The sequence below is a fragment of the Bombina bombina genome, chromosome 1 (genome assembly GCF_027579735.1).
Source record: "Bombina bombina isolate aBomBom1 chromosome 1, aBomBom1.pri, whole genome shotgun sequence".
NCBI lineage: Eukaryota > Metazoa > Chordata > Amphibia > Anura > Bombinatoridae > Bombina > Bombina bombina.
The window spans coordinates 1,117,853,106-1,117,876,511 of NC_069499.1; the positions used below are offsets into that span (position 1 = coordinate 1,117,853,106).

Consider the following 23,406-nt stretch of genomic DNA (forward strand, 5'->3'; position numbering starts at 1 on the left):
AGGGACCGGAAAAACATTAGTGTAAAAAGGAACCTCTAGATATCTATCCATTTTACACAATTTCTCTGGAGGAATTACAATAGGGTCACAGTCATCCAGAGTCGCTAAAACCTCCCTGAGTAACAAGCGGAGGTGTTCAAGCTTAAACTTAAAAGCCGTCATATCTGAGTCTGTTTGAGGGAACATCTTTCCTGAATCAGAAAGCTCTCCCTCAGTCAGAAATTCCCCTACCCCCAATTGTGAGGGTACATCGGAGATGGCTAATAAAGCATCAGCATTTACTCTCATACCGGACCTACTGCGCTTCCCCTGCAAACCAGGCAGTTTAGATAATACCTCTGTGAGGGTAGTAGACATAACTGCGGCCATATCTTGCAGGGTGAAAGAATTAGACACACTAGAAGTACTTGGCGTCGCTTGTGCGGGCGTTAAAGGTTGTGACACTTGGGGAGTAGTAGATGGCAAAACCTGATTCTCTTCTGACTGAGAATCATCCTGCGACATGCTTTTATCAGCTAAAATATGTTCTGTGCAATGTAAGGCCCTTTTAGTACATGAGGGACACATTTTAAGTGGGGGTTCCACAATAGCTTCTAAACACATGGAACATTGGCTTTCCGCAATGTCAGACATGTTAAACAGGCTAGTAATGACCACAAACAGGCTTGAAAACACTTTATTTAGTGAAAAAATAACAATATTAAAAAACGGTACTGCACCTTTAAGAGAAAAAAAAAAAAGCATACAATTTTTCCAAAACTGCTTAAAAACAATCAAATTGTCCCAATTTTATGGTAGAAGCATCCCAATTCTGCAGCTAAGTTTGCCCCACAAGGAAAGGAATACTTAACCCTTACAGGACAAAATGGAAAAATACAAAACGTATATTTAAATAAAAAGCACTGGCGCCTACCTGCCCTCAGGGGTCTGTAAAACCGAGTTAAACCTTCGTTTTGGCCCAATACAGCTCACAAAGGCCCACCGGATCTGGAGCTTGCTGCTTGCTTGAGAAAAACAACTGCGCAACTGAGGCGCAAAAATAGGCCCCGCCCATCTCACTTGATGCCTCACAGCCCAAATTAACCACACCAGAGCGGTCTAAAAACCTAGCCATGTGGGTTCATAAACCCAGAAATGAAGCCATGTGTACCCTTCTTAAATAAAGCATAAAAACGTCTCTTTCTTTAAAAACGTTAACTGCACTCCCAAACATGTAAACGTTTGCCCACAAACATTCAAAAATTAGTGTCAACCATTTTTAAATAGCCCATATATGCAAGCTCAGTAATACCCCTCTTTATACTTTAGGATTACTGCTTACCCTCTCCCTCATGGGGATACTGTCAGCCAATTCTGAAATAACACAGTCTCTCCAGAAAAAAATGACTAAACATACCTCACTGCTTATAGCATGAAAAATGTTCCTCACACTGAAGTTTCTTAAGTACTCCTCAGCCATTCTGTGGGAACTGCACTGGATCTTAGTAACAACTGCTAAGATCATCAGCCTCCATGCAGAAGTCTTCATCCATCTGCTGCCTGAGGGAAAATAGTACACACCGGTACCATTTAAAATAAAAAACTCTTGCTTGAAGAAAATAAAAACTAACATTTTATCACCTCTTTCACTTTACCCTTCCAAGTACTTAGAGTAGGCAAAGAGAATGACTGGGGGGGGTGGAGTCAAGGGAGGAGCTATATAGACAGCTCTGCTGTGGTGCTCTTTGCCACTTCCTGTTAGCAGGAGGATAATATCCCACAAGTAAAGGATGAATCCGTGGACTCGTCGTATCTTATAGAAGAAAACAAAACCTTCCAGGATAACATCTTAATATCCAAAGAATGCATAGGCTCAAACGGAGCCTGTTGAAGTACTCTTAGAACCAAATTAAGACTCCAAGGAGGAGTACCAAAATTAAACATATTCCGGATTCTAACCAGGGCCTGACAAAACGATTGAACATCTGGCACATCCGCCAGACGCTTGTGTAACAAAATAGATAAAGCAGAAATTTGACCCTTTAAGGTACTAACAGATAAACCCTTCTCCACACCCTCCTGGAGAAAAGACAAAATCCTAGGAATTCTAACTCTACTCCAAGATAACCCTCTAGATTCACACCAATACATATATTTACGCCATATCTTCTAGTAAATCTTCCTAGTCACAGGCTTACGAGCCTGAATCATAGTTTCAATAACCGACTCAGAAAACCCACGCTTAGAAAAAAATCAAGCAGTCAGCTTCAGAGAAACAAGATTTGGATGAAGGAAGGGCCCTTGAAGTAGAAAGTCCTCCCTTAACGGAAGTCTCCAAGGTGGACGAGATAACATCTCCACCAGATCCGCATACCAGATTCTGCAGGGCCACGTCGGAGCAATAAGAATCACTGACGCCCTCTCCTGTCTGATTCAAGCAATGACCCGTGGAAGGAGAGTGAATGGAGGAAAAACATATGCTAGACTGAAATTCCAAGGAACTGCCAGAGCACCTATCAGCACAGCCGGAGGATCCCTTGACCTTGACCTCGGAAGCTTGGCATTCTGACGAGATGCCATGAGATCCAGCTCCGGCTGCCCCACTTGAGAACCAAGCTGGAAAACACCTCCGGGTAAAGCTCCCACTCCCCCGGATGAAATGTCTGTCTACTCAGAAAATCCGCTTCCCAATTATCCACCCCTGGAAAATGGATCGCAGACAGACAGCAGTTGTGAGCCTCTGCCCACTGAATAATCTTGGCTACCTCTGTCATGGCCAAGGAACCCCCGAGTTCCTCCCTGGTGATTGATGTAAGCCACTGATGTTATGTTGTCCGACTGGAACCTGATAAACTGGGTTAAAGCTAACTGAGGCCAGGCCAGAAGAGCATTGAAGATTGCCCTCAGTTCTAGGATATTTATGGAAAGAACCAACTCCTCCCGAGTCCATAGACCCTGAGCCTTCAACAAGCCCCAGACAGCTCCCCATCCCAGCAGGCTGGCATCCAAGGTCACGATCACCCAGGAAGGTCTGCGAAAGCAAGTTCCCTGGGAGAGATGATCCTGAGACAACCAACACAGAAGAGAGTCCCTTGACGCCTGATCCAGAACTATTCGCAGAGACAGATCCACATAATCCCCGTTCCATTGACTCAGCATGCATAACTGCCAAGGCCTAAGATGGAACCGAGCAAACAGAATGATGTCCATAGTCGACACCATCAGATCAATGACCTCCATACACTGAGCCACTGATGGCCGAAGAGAGGACTGAAGGGCAAGACAAGAATTTAAGATCTTTGTTTTTCTGGCCTCTGTCAGAAAATCCTCATTGATAGAGAATCTATGATTGTTCCCAAGAACACCACCCTTGTAGCTGGAATCAAGGAACTTTTTCCTAAATTCACCTTCCATCCGTGAGAACACAGAAAACACAACAACATCTCCGTGTGGGAGTTTGCTTGTTGAAAAGATGTGCCTGAACCAGAATGTCATCCAAACACCCCTCAATCAGAGCACCACCAGCAATGCTCGCAGGATCTTTGAGAAAATTCTGGGAGCTGTTGCAAGACCGAACGGAAGAGCCACAAACTGAAAGTGCCTGTCTAGGAAGCAAATATCAGAAACTTGTGATGATCCCTGTGGATGGGAATATGCAGATACGCATCCTTCAGATCTACCGTTGTCATGAACTGGCCCTTTTGAACCAACGGAAGAATGGAGCGAATAGTGTCCATCTTAAGAGATGGAACTCTGAGGAACTTGTTTACGCTCTTGAGATCTAAAATTGGTCTGAAAGTTCCCTCCTTTTTGGGAACCACGAACAGATTGTAATAGAATCCTAGACCCTGCTCCTGTATTGGAACAGGAACTATCACTCCTATGTTGGAAAGATCCTGAACACAATGTAAGAACGCCTCTCTCTTTATCTTGTCTACAGATAACCTGGAGAGAAGGAACCTGCTCCTGGTAGGAAATGCCTTGAATTCTAACTTGTAACCCTGGGACACAATGTCCACCGCCCAAGGACCGGGGACATCCAGAACCCAAGCCTGAGCGAAAAAAGATAGTCTTCCCCCCACAAGATCCAATCCAGGATCGGGGGCAGACTCTTCATGCTGACTTTGAATCAGTAACAGGCTTCTTAGATTGCTTACCCTTAGACCAAAACTGATTGGACTTCCAGGAGGACTTAGCTCGTTCCTGCTTGGAAGAGGAAGGGGAAGGCTTACCTGAAAAGTTTCGAAAGGAACGAAAATTACTCGAACGGCCCTTCTGCTTATTCCTCTTATCCTGAGGGAGAGAATGCCCCTTTCCTCCCGTAATATCAGAAATAATCTTAGCTAAACCTGGCCCAAACAACGTTTTACCCTTGTAAGGAATCGACAAAAGCTTAGACTTAGAGGACACATCCGCAGACCAGGATTTCAACCATAAGGCTCTGCGCGCCAGAACAGCAAAGCCAGAAATCTTTGCTCCCAACTTGATGACCTGTAAAGAAGCATCCATAATAAAGGAATTGGCCTACTTAAGAGCCTTAATCCTATCCTGGATTTCTTGAATAGAATCAGACAACGCATCAAAACAATATGCTGCCGCACTGGTGACAGTAGCAATACACACCGCAGGCTGCCATTGCAACCCCTGGTGGACATACATCCTTTTAAGTAACGCCTCTAACTTCTTATCCATAGGATCCTTAAAGGAACAGCTATCCTCAATGGGAATAGTGGTCCTCTTAGCCAAGGTGGAAATTGCTCCATCCACCTTGGGAACCATCTGCCAAGACTCTTTGACAGAATCAGCAATTGGAAACATCTTAAAAATTGGAGAAGGTGAAAAAGGAATCCCAGTCTTCTCCCACTCCCATGCAATAATTTCTGAAGCACGGTCTGGAACAGGAAATACCTCCACTGTCGAAGGAACGTCAAAATATTTATTAATTTATTAGTCATGTCAGAGTCGTCCAAAGTAGCCAAAACCTCCTTAAGCAACAAACAGAGGTGTTTTAGCTTAAACCTGAAAGATACAACTTCAGCATCAGAAAAAGGAATTACACTGTCAGAGTCGGAGATTTCACCCTCAGACGCTATAGAAATATCTTCTTCCTCAGACTTATGGGAAGAAACATTCGACATAGCCAGAATTGAATCAGAAACCTTACTCACTGAATCCTTATACTTCCTCTTACGCTTCCCTTGCAGCAAAGGGAAAGCATACAAAGCCTCAGAAACCGCCGAAGATATGTGGGTAGCCCCAACCGGAGTGTGAGAGGAAACACAGAGCACTGCATGTGAAGACGACAAGGTTTGGGACACTTGAGGAGAAAGCTGCGGCACAGCCTGAACAGGAGACCCCTGAACAGCATCCGCCTTAGACAATGATGGATCAGATTCAAAAAGTATATCCCTGTAATGCAATGTTCTCTCAATACATGAGGAACAAAAATGGATTGGTGGTTCCACATTAGCATCAAAACACAATGTACAAGTAACATCCTGCAGGGCCTCTTGGTCCATACTTACTCAAAAATTAACAAAAAAGAAAAGAAAAGCCTTATATAAACTTTTTTGACACTTTAAAAATGAATTGCAAAAAAACGTTACTGTCCCTTTAAAATTTAAAGTGACGCTTTATATTTTATGCAGAGCAATTATTAAAAAGAAAAAAAAAACTTAGGCAACCTCTACACCTCAGCAAGCCCTGATGAGGTGCCTACCTGTCCTGCTGGCAAAGCGGAGCAACTACAAGAACGATCCGGACTCAATCCCTCAAGACAGCAAAACAGCCGCTCACACAGACCACAGAGCCGCACCAAAACCCTTCTGGAACTTCCGGAAATAACAGAGAGGAAAGCGCGCAAATCTTTGCTGCCTGCGACAAGCCCCGCCCATCTGGCGTACCTTATTAAACCTCCCAGCCGGCATTACTATGGAGAAACCAGCCGAAAAGAGTAGTAGCACTCAACATACATCCTTCTTCTGCAGGAACGGAACACACCACTGAGCCCTCATGATTAATAAAACAAAAACTAACGTCCCAGTGCCCTGCACAGCTGCCCTACAGTATCCTGTTCACCTAACAGGAGAAATGTAGTCACGTCCCATATAAAACAGCATTAACTGTTAAAGTGCCAACTTTAAAAAATAAACATAAAAAATAAACATAGCACTTACCATAAAATGAATCTGCCTGGCAGCAGGGCAGCCCACAAAGTTTCAGAGGCATCCTCCTCACATTCACCTGTGGAAAATAAAGGAAGACTGTATAAACCTACACAGGCTTTTCAAATAGAGCGGCAACAAACTGTTTGAGAGACACAGTGGGGATTATACCCCACAGGTTCCCAATGCTTAAAAGCCACCACTACTCTACTGACATGGACTACGGCTAAACCCCAGAAAAAGATCAGAGCAAACCTGCTCTGCTTTAAAATAACAAACTCTTGATTGAATAAATTCTTTCAGACACCTAAACTTTACCACCTCCTTGCAACTGTTACAGGCAAAGAGAATGACTGGGGATTGTGGGTAGGGGAGTGATATTTAACAGCTTTGCTGTGGTGCTCTTTGCCTCCCGCTGCTGGTCAGGAGTAATATTCTCAACAGTAATTATGATGATCCATGGACACACTGTGTTATTAGAAAGAAATGACATGCTCTCTAATAAAAAAAGGGTTTCATGTTCCTTTAAGTAAATTTGATCATAGAAATACAATGAAAAGTCTCTTAAAAACCACATGATCTATCTGAACAGCAAGCATTTAATTTCGACTTCCATGCCTTTAAAAATGTATTAGTACTACTGAAAAGGGTCAACTTGAAGTTGCAATGAGTCCTGGACCATCACTGTTAAAACAATTTATGTTTACCTGATAAACTATTTTCTTTCAGAATAATGATGGTCCATAGGGCTCCATATAACATATAGGATATATTTCCCGCCACTAGGAGGAGGTCAAGAACCCATACAAGAGCTTAAAATCCCTCCCACCTCCCATCTCTAATCCGTTCAATGTATAACCAAGCAGAGAATAGGAAGTGTCACGGATACCGGGCTGCAAAGGGTTAAACCCCTACCCCCTACTATCTCACCCCCTCTCATTTCTTGGCGGTTTTGGGCTCCCAGGAGCAACCGCGATCCCCCAGAACTTCCCTTTTTGTGAGAATTTGTGTGCAAACCTGATCTTGAAAGAGCTGATCTCTGACCGACCTATCCCTCTCCGGCCGGCAGGGCCCCTGAATCTACCGGCCGGCCGGCGCACCCAGCATCCTCCGGAGATCTTTACCTTCAGCCATTTCAGAGGCCCCTTGCCCCAGAGCTCCGCTCATTTGGGGACTGGTACCCCATGGGGAGGGTAATATGTGGGCCAATTGCCAGAGGTGATCTCCATATGGAACCGGGGTTTCCGAGCCCTACTCAGCAGACCTCCCTTCAAGCTGGCCGGCCCCATGAAACGGCCGGCCACAGCAGCTCGGATTCCCAGTCCCCTTTACCTCAGGTCACTCCAGCGGCCCCTCGTCTAGGAGCTCCGCTCTTTTGGGGATTGATAAGTCTCAGGGACGACTAGAGGTGGGGTGATTTCAAGAGGTGAGCCCTCTTAGGAACCGGGGGTTTCGGACCTCCCCTCAATATTCATTTCCCAGAGGTCTTCCCGGTGTACGCTGGGTAGCCCATAACTCCGACCCCCAGTCATGGATCAAGGCGCTTTTTGGACTGAAGTAACTGGGGGCCAAGGGCTTTCCAGCAACACCCTGGAAGTGCCGCCGCTCCCCCGGAATCATCCCGAATGCACCCTCCCTGTACCGCTGGACACTGGGGGCCATTGGACATTATGGAGGCGCCAGCCTGTCTGGTGGGGCGGGAATGGTGGGAGATTTGGGGGACTGATAAGGCTCTTATCAAGATCAGTTTGCCTATAAATGTTGTGTGTTTTTCCGAAAAAAGTGTAGTTCTTGTTTCACCTGAATGCTAGTCTGTCAAGTTATTTGGGTGGGAACTGCTATAATCACTCTTCTCCGCTATAATCACTCTTCTCCGCTACATAGTGGCAGGTTCCAGGTGTTGGAAGGGTCCTTTGAGGGAGATACCCAGTCAGGGTAGCCGGTAATCCGTCACAGGAAACACATAGATTGCAAAGACAAAGCAGAGTCTGTAGAGGTGTCATTGGAACTTCCGTTCCTAAAATTGAAACGAGTGGGACCTATGGACCATTATTCCGAAAGAAAATAATTTATCAGGTAAGCATAAAATGATGTTGTCTTTCGTAAAATAGTGCATAGGGCTCCATAACATATGGGATTAATACCCAAGATGATAGTGTATGTTATGGGAAGGGTGTGAATTTTTTCTGGCAGTTCCTATTTAGCCGACATTGTGGCCTGAAGGACTTTCCTGCCAAATGCTGCTTGCAAAGAAGCAAACACATCAAAGCAATACAATTTGGAAAAATATGCAGAGAAGACCATGTTGCAGCATTGTAAATCCGCTCCAGAGATGCATTACTTTTAAAAGCCCAAAAAGTTGCAACTGCTCTAGTAGAATAAGCTGTAATATGCTTAGGAGGTGACCTTCCCGACACAAAGTAAGCATTGTGAATCACTTGTTTGAGCCAAAAAGCCAACACTACCTTAGTAGCCTTCTGCCCCTTACAAGTCACAGAGTAGAGAACAAACAAACTAGAAGATTGTCTGAATTATTTAGTAGCTTCAAGATAGAACTTCAAAGCTCTGACTACATCAAAATTATGCAATAGTCACTCCTTAGAGATAGCAGGATCTGGACAAAAGGAAGGAACAACAATTTCCAAAGAAACTAACTTAGGAAGAAAATCAAAAGTAGTACAAAGTACAGCCTTGTTCTTGTAAATTATTAGAAATGAAGAAAAGCCCTTTCCAAGATAAAAGCTTTATATCAATGACGGTGTATTGGTTCAAAAGGATGACCTTGTAATAGTGAATAACTAAATTCAAATTCCAGGGAGGAGAAATAGGTCTCTGGACAAATTTCTGAACATTATTAAGTTTAGCTAACTTCCTATGAAAAAAGAACAGATAAGGCAGAAATTTCACCTTTTAGGGAACTACCAGATTTCCTGTAAAACTGAAGAATTCTATGAATCCTAAAGAAATACCAAGAAAACCCTCTGGAAGAACTACAAATATAATAGGTAAAAAAAAAGAGATACCAATAGGTATTTTTCTCTAGAAGATCTTCACTGTTATACTGAGAACTGTAGAAGTACTGTATGACTGCATTTGGAATTAATCCTGCAGAGTAAAATGTATGAAGGAATTTTGTGCACTGCTACACATGCAATAAACATATACAGCTTATGCAGATTTGTGTGTGTATATATATATATATATATATATATATATATATATATATATATATATTTGCATACAAAAAGAGAAGCACTCTACCAGGAACGAACAACAGCTCATCAGCTAGTTTTATGGCGATTTACCACCCGGAAGCAGCCTCTTTTAGACCAGTGTGCTTTTCGCAAGGGAAAACTTTCTTTAAGTATATCAGTCTGATCCCGCTAAGTAAGGTCAGTCCAGCCCCGAAATACCAGGCAATTCTCCTCTGAACAAGGAACATGAGCGCTTCTCTCTTTGTATGCAAATTAATATGACCCTGGGGAAGTCTCCCTATGGGTGATGGGGGAAACTAGATGTGGACTCCTTGCCCCGTGTGCTTAGAGGAATGTGGCTGCACTTCACTGACGAGGCCCATAGGAAGCCGAAACGATTGTCTAGGGTTGTCCTGTTCCTTGTTCAGAGGAGAATTGCTTGGTATTTCGGGGCTGGACTGACCTTACTTGGCGGGATCAGACTGGTATACTTAAGGAAAGTTTCCTTTGTGAAAAGCACACTGGTCTAAAAGAGGTTGCTTCCGGGGTGGTAAATCGCCATAGAACTAGCTAATGAGCTGTTGTTAGTTCCTGGTAGAGCGCTTCTCTCTTTGTATGTATATATATATATATATATATATAAATACAGTATATATAATATCACATTATGTGCACGAAGCACAAAGATGAAACATATACTGTTCTTACAAATCTACATATATATACAGGAATGCACATGAAAAATAAATGCATTGTTGTGCAATAAGCATATATAGTCTATCATATTAGCATATACCCTTAAATGTGTATATTACAATACATCAAGTACATTACTGCAAATTACATTTCTAAGTGCATACATACAGTATACAATACAAACCTATCTTAAACACACTTCAGGTGAAAGTAGTACAATGCTATGTCCCCTCTATGTATAGGCATTTCTTTTTAGTCACTTCAATATAAATAGTATGTTGTATTTACTTATATATAAGCATTACTATTGTAGATAGGTGTAAATGTATTAAAAACATATAGACTGTAATATAAGGTAATAATCAGAGGACCTTCACACAGTAAATATTAAGATATTGTTAACCCTTTATGGGGAAAAAAGAGGCTGCAGTTAAAAATAGACCATAGGTGGTATACAGTGGTTGCACAGAGTATAATCTAAATGTCTGTATTGTCAATGAGAGCCTTAATACGACTCAATAAAATAACTTAAATTTGAGGTACCAAGCTCTGAAAGAGTTGCAAAATACACACAATAATATAGAGAGAGGGAGATCAGTAGCTGATACCTCTACAGTGTTAATACTGACATCAGTAGGGACAGACTCATTTTGTTCCATAATAATGTGTAAAAGCAGACTATACAATGACACCAGATATACACAAATAAAGAAATGTTTATGGAATAAACTTCCTCAAGAGGTAGTAGCAACAAACACTGTGGGGGACTTTAAAAATGCATGGGACAAGCATAAGGCTATGCTACGAACTAGATAAGTTTATACTGTTAGGTAAGGTCAGGCAGACTTGCTGGGCCTATGGCTCTTATCTGCCGTCAATATCTATGTTTCTAAAACAGATAGAGAGCCCTCTACACTAAACTTAAAAGCCCCTCTGACACCTTTATTTTAAGTCCCAAGCTGCAGGCTGAATAAATAACTGACCCCTTGGGAAGTCCTTTATGAGTACTCACCCCCTCCTGTGACAGGACCAAGGATTAGCTGGTAATGACTGAAGAAATTACAGCCCACAGTATCCTCAGCTGCTTTTCTGCTCTGTAGCAGCTCCAGAGTGAAGAGGAAAGCCTGGGAAGCTTAGGGGGCAGGGCTACCGGTTCGGTGTAATGCCAGTGCCTCAGAGAGGCTTAAAATGTATACAAAATTAAAAAGTGTGCACCAAGCAGTAAATTAACAGTTACACCTTCAATAAAATAACCCCACACCACACCGGAGTATCCTGTACTAAACCGCTAACTGCACAAAGTGCTTAAAATGGATCCCAGAGCTGCCAAAAGGCTGTGAAGGGCACCAGTCTTAACTGGCTGTGTCCCTGATAAGGTTAGGGCACGTAGGGACCAGAAAAAAAAGTGTGTCATGAAGAGAGCAGGCTAGGTCCCGTGGCTATGCTATACCTGTGTTAAAGTACCTACAAATAGCCTCTGGGCTGTGTGTGTACTGTGGTAAGTCACTTACCTTAAGTAGCACCCTTCCACTGGCTTACCAGGCATATAGCTGCAGTATCCAATAGAGAGCCCATCCAGTACTGATACGGGTACCACAGACGTCATATGTAGGAAATACCTGTATCCCTCAGGGGGAGGCTGTGGGACAAATCCATGTGACACCTGAGGGTAGGTATGGCTGAAGTCCCATGGGGAAATACTGCACACATAGGGTATTCCTATGTCCCTGTATCATTCAGCTGTTATGGAGTCCTATGGACCATCATTATTTTACGAAAGAAAAGAGGAGTATTTCAACAGTGTGCATCTTGAATGGGGGATTACAACATTTACATGCCCCCAGCTATGTATTCCATATAAAGGAATGGAAAATGTTAATATAACTCAGGAAGACCCTGAACAAAGAAACACCAAGTGTTTTTCTCAATGCAGCAAGATAATTTTCTTTAAAGCTAAACAATATGTCATTAGAGTGCTGTTTGACAGGTTTGACAAACTGTAAGTTAGGTAGTGCGCAGTTTTATAATTATCCTCTTAGCTACCTGAAATGGTTACTACACTGTAAAGGGATATTATTGTTGTAATAATATTAAACAACTGTAATCATTGTAACATGTATTATTCATCATTTTAAACAAGTGGACTGGTGTCTCTACGGGAAGGGATATCTAGCTTGATGTCTTAAATCTTCTTGAGTAACATGAGTTGGCTTAGTATTTAGAGACTGCAAGAGAAACAGGCATTTTTGCCCATGCTCGGAAGAGGCAGAATGCAACTTAAGTTATCAACATGTCAGCTCTATCATATCCTTGAGGGCAGGGGCTACAGTGAGAATTTTGAAAGAAAACAAATATGTTTCATATCCCTTTATAAAGCAATGTGTTGCAACCAAACATTTACACAGTCTAGGAAGTGCTGGAGTTCTTGATCATAAATAATCCTCCATTCTTCTAAAGAAGCAAATAAGCAGTTGTATACAACTATACATTACCAATTTGATACAGTCCCAAGCAGAGCTCAGGGATAGCAGAAGGAGAAGTACAAGCAGAGGGTAACAACGTAAAAGTACAAATTAAAATAAAGAGTGAAGAGAGCCTCCCATCACTTATTGATGTGTTGTCTGAAGAGACATAGGGACAAATGATATACACAGTCTCCTTGTAACACGAGGGTTAAATATTATAGCCATTAAATTCCTGATGTTTCTGTCTCTCTGTGGTATGATAGAAAGTCACTCTTCAATATGTCCCAAAGCATTCTTCTACCACTACATTTTTGATTGTCACCCACTTTTTGTCTGTCACCCCAGTGTGAGAGCATTAGTGCTGTGTTTCAGTGACTTCTATCTATATTATTAGAAATCTCTAATTTCTCTATTCATATTATATTTCACAGTTGAATATTTATAATGTAACACTCGATACCCTAGGTATATTGGATTAGAAGCAAAAATCTGACACTGAGGATGATGCATTGATTGGTTTAATCTTATGCTTAATCTTACATTCAACCTATTAAAAACATTGTAAAATACTTTAATTTGTCTTATTATAAAAATGGCTGCAAAACACACACACACAAAAATACATGTTAATTTTGTTAAAGTTCATTATTTTAAGAGTGTACATGGAAACCATGCAATATTCTAATTATTATTATTATTTTTAATTGGAGATTTCTTTTTAGAAAAACAAACATTTAAAAAAATATATTCTGCACAGTATATGAATACATCTACATGAGTGAATGTGTCCCAATTGTAAACAATGGATGAATTCAAAGCGCCCTAGGTGTATACTCTAAATAGTTAATTAGTACCATAAACTCTATATACATGTGATCCATTCTAAGTGAGTCATTGTTTATTCAGACAGTGCAACTAACTTTTTTTTCACATTGTCTGAAGGGGAACAGGCTTTATTATCTAGTTATGCCTGAATTATTAACTGAATAGATGCAGTCTGTGGCCCATTATTCCTTTTGATGTCCCTTCTTCCCTCTTAAATCTGCCATCCTCAAATCCTACCTTCTTTCTGTGTTATAATGTCACTGAGAGGGAAGAGCACAGTAATTATGGTCTCAATCCCACAGCTCACCTTGTCCTTCATTCAATGTTATTGTTGCCCCCGTTACATCATCGAACAAATCATATGGAGTCAGGAAATACTTCAAGCTCATCAAGTGCCCTTCCAAGCCAAGAAAAAAATGTTAGATAAACTGTGTGGACAATGCAAGAACCACCTCTACTCACTGTAGAGAGAAAGCAAATTTTGAAGTATTACCTCCACTTCTTGGTGTCACTAGTCCGACTGTGCCTTGTAGTATTTTGTCCAGCACACTAGCATTAGTGGCTTGCCTGGAAGACACAGAAATACACACAATTATGTCTAATATTCTACTAACTAGGGATTTATAAGGTTTTTTTGTTCCTCTCGGTTTTCTATAGCTGCACAATTTTTCTATCTAGTTTTGTAGAGCAACCACAGATGTAAGGTCAACTTAAATGACTCTTACTCACCAGTACATGGCAGCCATTTTTGTAAGATCCATTTCTAAGGACTGAAGAGCCAAGTACATTTTAGTCTTTAGTTTGCTGAGGAGAAAATAAAAGTGTAAAATAATATCAAGCGATCATGCAGATATACAGCCAAATATTTGTATAGTTGTATAGGGAAAAAAAACAGTTACAAAAGGCAGGAAAAAAGAGAAATATATCTAAAGGGAAAGAAAGTTAGAGAGAGAGAAAGAATACAAAGAAAATAATATAAAAAACATAAATTATGCTTACCTGATCATTTCCTTTTCTTCTGATGGAAAGAGTCCACAGCTGCATTCATTACTTTTGGGAAATAAGAATCTGGCCACCAGGAGGAGGCAAAGACAACCCAGCCAAAGGCTTAAATACTCCCTCCCACTCCCCTCATCCCCCAGTCATTCTGCCAAGGAACAGTAGAAGAAATATCAGGGTGAAAGGTGCCAGAAGAATATAAAGACGCCCCACATAAAATTACGGGTGGGGAGCTGTGGACTCCTTCCATCAGAAGAAAAGGAAATTATCAGTTAAGCATAATTTATGTTTTTCTTCTTAAATGGAAAGAGTCCACAGCTGCATTCATTACTTTTGGGAAAACAATACCCAAGCTATAGAGGACTCTGAATGCCAAGAAGGGAGGGTACAATAGGCGGCCCATACTGAGGGCACCAGGCCTGAACCTCTACCCATTAAAAAACGCTGCTTCATCCGAAGCCGAGAAAACTTTAAAAGGAAAAGCCCCAATTACACTGACTCGCTGTTAGTCCAGAAGCCAAACTAGAGACCACAAACAGACTCGACTGAGCCAACAGTCCTCCAGGAGACACCGTCGCCCAACAAATGGCCCTCCACCGCTCATCTCCACAAATGAAGGAGATAACAGCCCTGAAGGGAACAAGGCAAAGGAGAACCAAGGAAACCGAAAGGTCCCCTAATACAAAAAAGAACACCTCCAAGAGTGAGCCCAGCTCACAGAGACCCAAAGGGGCCCAAACAGGCAAAGGAGGCCACGCCTATACCAAGCGAAACCCGGGATAAGACCGGACACAGAGACAGAACAGATGTTTCTCCAACATCCTGCAAGCACTGAATGCAACTGAAGAGGCAAAGTCCTCCCAGTGTCTGACCATAGAATACCTAAGCATTCGAAGAAACAGACCACAAAAGCAACCCCTAGACAGAGGGCATGCTCAAGGCAACCTAAGTCGCCCGACCTACACACAGGTCCCTAAAAAGGGAACACAAAACCTCAATCAAGGTCCCCCGTGAAGGAGAGTATACCCTCAGAACCTGAAGGAAGAGTAAACTCTCTTCTGAAATCAATGGAGCAAGTTGAAAGGAAAATCTATACCCTAACAGACTAAGCTTACAGGATAGACTCAACAAAGCTCACACATCCAGAGGAGACTGCGAATCGAACGGAGCTCCTTAGACCGCTCGGCCATCTTGACCTGCAGACCCACACCCAGCCTCAGGGATCAAAGACAGGGGAACAAAAGAATCCTGAAACAGGTACAGGAACGAGCGTAAGGATAGCACAGCCATCCCCACAGAGTACAAGTACAACCCGACTCTGAAAACAGACAACAAGGCAATAGACCTAAGGATCTATCAAAATAAAGGCCCAACAAGTCTGCTTGGAGCCAGCAAGACCCCAGGGGGAACAAATCCCACCTTTTCACCTCCCATCCAGGAGAAGCCCCAAGCAAGGACTCTATCTTCATAGGGAAGAGAGTATCCCCTAAAGAAAAGGGATGATGCCGGAAGGGCAACAACTGTCCCCAAGAAAGAAATGTGCCACAAGAGAAGCGCTACACTCCCTGTTGAGGTGGGTGTTGCTTAAGGTGGTGTCCACGCTATATATCAACGTATGGAAATGTAATAGTATATGTTGAAAAAGGATTAATAAATATTTGTAATGAAAGAATGTACGTATAAATAAAACTATTTAATAATATCTTTTAAAACGGATTAAAAAAAATACAATGAAAAACACAATTGATGATTGGTATACAATTCACAATTTTAAAATGTCCAATACAATATCTATTAAAATTGGTGGTGTCTCTATTTTGACAGCAATCTGGCATTAAATAGGCTAGAAGAAAAAATTGTTTTGAAAATAGCAAAGGTATTATTCTTTTGCGTGCATGCTGATCCCAAATTAGTGAAAGGTGTTCCTTAAATCAATAAATATTAAAATAAAAATAGCAAATGTTTTAAAAGTCCAAAATGTGATCCAATGTGCACTCCTAAAATATATATGTCCAAATTATGCGTGAAAATCCATATCCTCCATTAATAATAATCACGATATATACAATATGTGAAAAGTGAAAAAATATTTAAAATTAAAAATTTCAAAATTCAAAATTCAAAAACTGTGTCAAAAAAACAGGTGTACACCTAAAAATATGAAAATATAGAAATATAAAAGCTCTGAAAAATATATAAAAATATAAAAATATCCTGTGAGTACTTAGAAAGGTGACTTATCTTGATAAAGTGATGTTGTATCCCTAAATGTTATTTGTTCCAGATTGGGTGGATTCCAAAGTAAATTGTGCGATATATGAATAATCCCTCGGTAACCTAAGGAAAAAAAGAAAAGTACATAGTGCAATATAGCCTCTAACAGTGTAAATGATAAGTGTTTAGCTTACCTAGTGCTCCTGAGCCGTTATACCAGTTTTCTACGCGTTTCGGTCTTATGGAAGACCTTTCTCAAGACCAGTCTTGAGAAAGGTCTTCCATAAGACCGAAACGCGTAGAAAACTGGTATAACGGCTCAGGAGCACTAGGTAAGCTAAACACTTATCATTTACACTGTTAGAGGCTTTATTGCACTACAGGGAGTGCAGAATTATTAGGCAAGTTGTATTTTTGAGGATTAATTTTATTATTAATCAATGAACCCAAAAAAATCATTAATATCAAAGCTGAATAGTTTTGGAAGTAGTTTTTAGTTTGTTTTTAGTTATAGCTATTTTAGGGGGATATCTGTGTGTGCAGGTGACTATTACTGTGCATAATTATTAGGCAACTTAACAAAAAACAAATATATACCCATTTCAATTATTTATTTTTACCAGTGAAACCAATATAACATCTCAACATTCACAAATATACATTTCTGACATTCAAAAACAAAACAAAAACAAATCAGTGACCAATATAGCCACCTTTCTTTGCAAGGACACTCAAAAGCATGCCATCCATGGATTCTGTCAGTGTTTTGTTCTGTTCACCATCAACATTGCGTGCAGCAGCAACCACAGCCTCCCAGACACTGTTCAGAGAGGTGTACTGTTTTCCCTCCTTGTAAATCTCACATTTGATGATGGACCACAGGTTCTCAATGGGGTTCAGATCAGGTGAACAAGGAGGCCATGTCATTAGATTTTCTTCTTTTATACCCTTTCTTGCCAGCCACGCTGTGGAGTACTTGAACGCGTGTGATGGAGCATTGTCCTGCATGAAAATCATGTTTTTCTTGAAGGATGCAGACTTCTTCCTGTACCACTGCTTGAAGAAGGTGTCTTCCAGAAACTGGCAGTAGGACTGGGAGTTGAGCTTGACTCCATCCTCAACCCGAAAAGGCCCCACAAGCTCATCTTTGATGATACCAGTCCAAACCAGTACTCCACCTCCACCTTGCTGGCGTCTGAGTCGGACTGGAGCTCTCTGCCCTTTACCAATCCAGCCACGGGCCCATCCATCTGGCCCATCAAGACTCACTCTCATTTCATCAGTCCATAAAACCTTAGAAAAATCAGTCTTGAGATATTTCTTGGCCCAGTCTTGACGTTTCAGCTTGTGTGTCTTGTTCAGTGGTGGTCGTCTTTCAGCCTTTCTTACCTAGGCCATGTCTCTGATTATTGCACACCTTGTGCTTTTGGGCACTCCAGTGATGTTGCAGCTCTGAAATATGGCCAAACTGGTGGCAAGTGGCATCTTGGCAGCTGCACGCTTGACTTTTCTCAGTTCATGGGCAGTTATTTTGCGCCTTGGTTTTTTCACACGCTTCTTGCGACCCTGTTGACTATTTTGAATGAAACGCTTGATTGTTCGATGATCACGCTTCGGAAGCTTTGCAATTTTAAGAGTGCTGCATCCCTCTGCAAGATATCTCACTATTTTCGACTTTTCTGAGCCTGTCAAGTCCTTCTTTTGACCCATTTTGCCAAAGGAAAGGAAGTTGCCTAATAATTATGCACACCTGATATAGGGTGTTGATGTCATTAGACCACACCCCTTCTCATTACAGAGATGCACATCACCTAATATGCTTAATTGGTAGTAGGCTTTCGAGCCTATACAGCTTGGAGTAAGACAACATGCATAAAGAGGATGATATGGTCAAAATACTCATTTGCTTAATAATTCTGCACTCCCTGTATGTACTTTTCTTTTTTTCCTTAGGTTACCGATGGATTATTCATATATCGCACAATTTACTTTGGAATCCACCCAATCTGGAACAAATAACATTTAGGGATACAACATCACTTTATCAAGATATAAAGTCACCTTTCTAAGTACTCAGAGGATATTTTTATATATTTTTCAGAGCTTTTATATTTCTATATTTTCATATTTTTAGGTGTACACCTGTTTTTTTGACACAGTTTTTGAATTTTGAAATTTGAAATTTTAAATATTTTTTCACTTTTCACATATTGTATATATCGTGATTATTATTAATGGAGGATATGGATTTTCACGCATAATTTGGACATATATATTTTAGGAGTGCACATTGGATCACATTTTGGACCTTTAAAACATTTGCTATTTTTATTTTAATATTTATTGATTTAAGGAACACCTTTCACTAATTTGAGATCAGCATGCACGCAAAAGAATAATACCTTTGCTATTTTCAAAACAATTTTTTCTTCTAGCCTATTTAATGCCAGATTGTTGTCAAAATAGAGACACTACCAATTTTAATAGATATTGTATTGGACATTTTAAAATTGTGAATTGTATACCAATCATCAATTGTGTTTTTCATTGTATTTTTTTTAATCCGTTTTAAAAGATATTATTAAATAGTTTTATTTATACATTCTTTCATTACAAATATTTATTAATCCTTTTTCAACATATACTATTACATTTCCATACGTTGATATATAGCGTGGACACCACCTTAAGCAACACCCACCTCAACAGGGAGTGTAGCGCTTCTCTTGTGGCACATTTCTTTCTTATCTCTTAGAGATAAGGTTGTGAGATCTCGCCTATATTAAGAAAAGCGTGTGTGGCATAATAATTTTTTGGCGCATTTTGATACTTTCTATCTGAACAACTGTCCCCAAGGTCCGAAGTCACCGGCTAATGGGAAGAGAAATTCCCAACACAGATGTCTTAGAAAAGGACCCCCCTACAAGTAGCTTGCCAAGCAGAGGCACAGCCAACCCATTTGCCTGCAGAGCAGGGAATCCACGGGAACACTGGCAAGGTGCAGCAGAAATTGGACATCCAACGCCAGCAGCTGGGTATGAACCAACCACCCTTGAGGCTCAAGCCACACGGCTAACCACCAGATGAAATGGGCTACTCTGTTGCAAAGAGTAAAAATTACTACGAAAACCTGGCCAACCATGACCAGGGTTAGGTAGATGGAGCAAGGACATAGCCCAAGTTCCCACTACCGTGGAACACCCCGACCAGCCCTGAGATCCAAAATTCCAAAACCACCCAAGACTGGGTCAGGAAAAAGGCCAAGGGAAGCTTCAGCAACCGGAAGTCTCAGCGAGAAAAACAGGTCCGGGGACCTAATAGTTCAGGCAAACCTTACCCTAGAACTAAACCCCCCAACTGGCCAAAAAGCCAGACACAAGGGTATTGATGCATATCCAGAGAATCCGGATAGCGAGAAGAACTCGAAAGCCCCGACCAAAGGAAGGAACCACCCCTAGCTAAAGTCCAACGCTCCAAGGAGCAAGGCTAGAAGTCGTATGAAGATACTTCTCAGAGCCTCAGGACAACCAAGGGATACCTCGAGGTCAAAAAAATCATACTAGCAGGACTAGTCTCCCCTCCGCACAAGCAGAGGACACAAGGAAGAGAAAGGCACTAAGCCTACCCAGCTCCGGAAAACCCTGAGCTAAACAAAGTCCCCGCAGGGAACAAGCATCACCCGGAAACCACAGATAACTAAAAGGAGATACAACTCACCCGGAGACAATGGAAGAAAGGTCTCTTATAACTCAGACAGACAGTACACATCAAAGAGTAAGAGCTGCATCTATATACACTATAAACAGCCTAGGCGTACACCTGTAAGGTGTCAAGAGCTGCAACTGGTTTCAAACTGCAAACCTTTCGCATGCTAGACAGCTATCCTGTACAAGCTGTTGGATCAAGCCCAAAAGGACAAATCCAGAGGCCTAAAAATGAAGGCCAAACCGCTCAACTGCGCTCCCTCCTACACTCCACAAGGGGGAGAAAAAACTATAAGTTCTGATCAGATGTCAGAGAGAGTGACGCAGCAGAAAAACTCCCCTGCTTGGTCATCTATAACTGAAGGCTATAAGGACTGAAACAATCCTTCCTGCCTCACGGACCCATAGGTCCTCTTGAATGCTTAGTTGAACATGAAAAACAATAATAACCTGAGCACTCAGCGATTCTACCGAACCAGCGGATGCAGAACAGCGCCACATGTCTGAACAGCCACAAAACCCGAGCGAACCCGACAGGACCAGCCTGCACCTGGGGTCCTAACCGGCAAGCTGCATAAATTCTCCCTCAGGGGAAAAACAGAGAACAGACATTTTTAACATAGGACTAACATGTCCAAAACAACTTCCGAAGAAGTAATAAAGAGTATCAATCCCAGAAGGTTCCTGAAGGAAACAAAAACAAATAAAAGACATCCCATCAGATATAAATAAAATATAAGGCAACCCGAGGTTAACGCTCAAAAAGGCACAGGCCTATGTTTCAAAAACTGGGAAAGATCTCAAACAAATGACAATCAGGAGATTACTTCATCCCCAGATGTCTAATGAGGTGTACCATTCGAATTATCAGACTGAAAATCCCCGTATCTGGTAACGATAGGGTCATTCAATAACTGAAATACATGTTTGAGCAACACGCGAAGGCGTGCAATCCTGTAACAAAACGCACAACATTCCGGGACAGTTACACCCGCGGGGAACTGTAGAGGCCCTCCCCAAGGCGGAAGGCCCGGTACAATAGGGCACGAGAACATTCTCAAAGACGAACAATCGCCAACATGTGGAAGCAAAAATATGCTGCAGTCCCTTGATTCCCCAAGCCCGAGGAACCAGGCACTCTGAAATGGCATACGGAACAAAACAGGTGTCAACGAGGCCACTCCGGATTCATCACCGGACACAGAATCTGAAATTAAAATAGTCTCAGTATCAGAATACTCTGTAACTGAATCTGAAATTAACACAGTCTCAACATCAGAATCCTCCATAACTGGATAGAGGATATTTAAATATGGACTAAAGTAGTAAAAACAAAAACGGCACCTGACACCCCCAATGGCTGGGGCACTCACCACCTCCTATGACCAGACCCCGGCGGACTAGAAAATTTCATTCGCAACGCGGCTTGCAATGCGTAAATGGAAATAACGGAACGCAACCACGCCCGAACACAAGGTGAACCATACAGTCCAAAAAAAGTGCGCCCAACCAAAAGGCTGTGTCACTTTCAAAGGCCTCAATGTTCCAAACCACGAGCCAAAGCAGGTTGAATCACATAAGAAACATGATTATAAATCCCCCCTGTTCAATAACCCCCCTCAGGATATATTAACCCTTGATTCCAAGATACTAAAAGAGACTCACTGAGACCCTTATGATAAGTTAGACCCGCAAGGTGGCAGCCTCTCGGGAAACATTCACATTACAGTACATTGATCAATAAAGTAAAATGAAACAATCTTACCGGAATCTACCCCGTGGAACAGGAACACGGCTTTTCAAGTGTGACGGATAGTAGCATCACCTCCGCCATGGACTCGAGAGAAGAAAGCAAGCAGCGAAGCGAAGTTCGACAACGCCGATTGCTTCAGGAGCTATTAATATGAGTCAGGATCGTTTCGCAGAAAGAAACTCCCTGCATCTCCGGACTCTAACTTTCATCCAAGCCCTCACTGAGAGACTGACAGGACTACTTAAAACTCCTGTCCCATGCCGAAAAGTACTACCCTTCATAAGAAACAAAAATTTAAAATTCTGACACTTCTCTGCCAACCTCCTGGGACGATAGGCAAAGAATTATGGGGGGATGAGGGGAGTGGGAGGAGTATTTAAGCCTTTGGCTGGGTTGTCTTTGTCTCCTCCTGGTTGCCAGGTTCTTATTTCCCAAAAGTAATGCATGCTGCAGTTGTGGACTCTTTCCATTTAAGAAAAGAGAGTAATTGAAAAGGGCATGGAATACAACAATCCACACTCCTTTCACTAAGCAAAGCACAACTCTCTTTTCCACTTCTGCATTGCCTCAATTCATTATGGGTATAATCCTTCTTCATTATAAATTGGTCAATCTTCAAAAACAATAAGTGAGGCCACTCCATGTCATAAAATAGCTAAAATAAAAAGCAACTTCTTTGCTGTAGAGATCAAGGCTTTTAAAAAAAAATAACCTAGGCTTTAACAGAACACATAATAATTTTGTTTTCAAAATAAGTGCTACTATAATCCTCTAATAAGATGTAAGTGACTACAAAAAAAAACTCAAGATTACCTACAACACTAAGTACCCGGGAGTATTGGTCATAATAAAGGGAAAGCATATAACCTCTCATTTGAAAGAGGGAAATCCCTTTTATTCAATAAGGTACTATCTGTCTCACTATGTTGCATGTGATTACTGTGGGAATGGTTATCACATGCACAGATACAAGGTGTCTTATGGGGAGAGGGGATGTAGGGGAGCCACTATATCCCTGATAGCAAAACTTTTAGCAGCAAGAGACATCTCTATGAAAAAAGTGGTATAATGCCCCTAGAATACTGCAGTGACTGTAAGCAAAGTTACAACTTGAACATAGAGTAAAAAGGCCTCATTCAGGAAAGATGGATTCTGAAACTCAAACAATACAGTTAATGTACAGGAGATTACAGCTTCAAAGTAGCTCCTATATGATAAAGGCAAAATGTACTACATCCATGCATCACTTCACATCAAATAATGCTGTTAAAGAAAACAAGATTGGGGAGTGGAATTATTAAAAGGTGCCACTGAGTCAAGTTTATTCTTAAAAAAATAAATAAGCAAAACGTCTTAAGTTGAATGCTTTAATTCCGTTTCCCTCTAATCAAGTAAGCAAGTCATTCTGACAAC

At 41.5% G+C, this 23,406-nt stretch overlaps 1 protein-coding gene across 3 annotated transcripts in view; it reads right to left on the reverse strand.

The window, feature by feature from the left end:
• Positions 1-23,406, reverse strand: part of MED1 (mediator complex subunit 1) — a 282,755-nt gene that overhangs the window by 111,375 nt on the left and 147,974 nt on the right. For all 3 annotated transcript variants that reach the window (XM_053697957.1, XM_053697967.1, XM_053697977.1), the window contains 3 exons: positions 14,053-14,127; positions 13,817-13,890; positions 13,631-13,720 (listed from right to left, as the gene is read on the reverse strand). In XM_053697957.1, the coding sequence (XP_053553932.1) occupies positions 13,631-13,720; positions 13,817-13,890; positions 14,053-14,127 (239 nt within the window). The remainder of the gene's footprint in view (positions 1-13,630; positions 13,721-13,816; positions 13,891-14,052; positions 14,128-23,406) is intronic.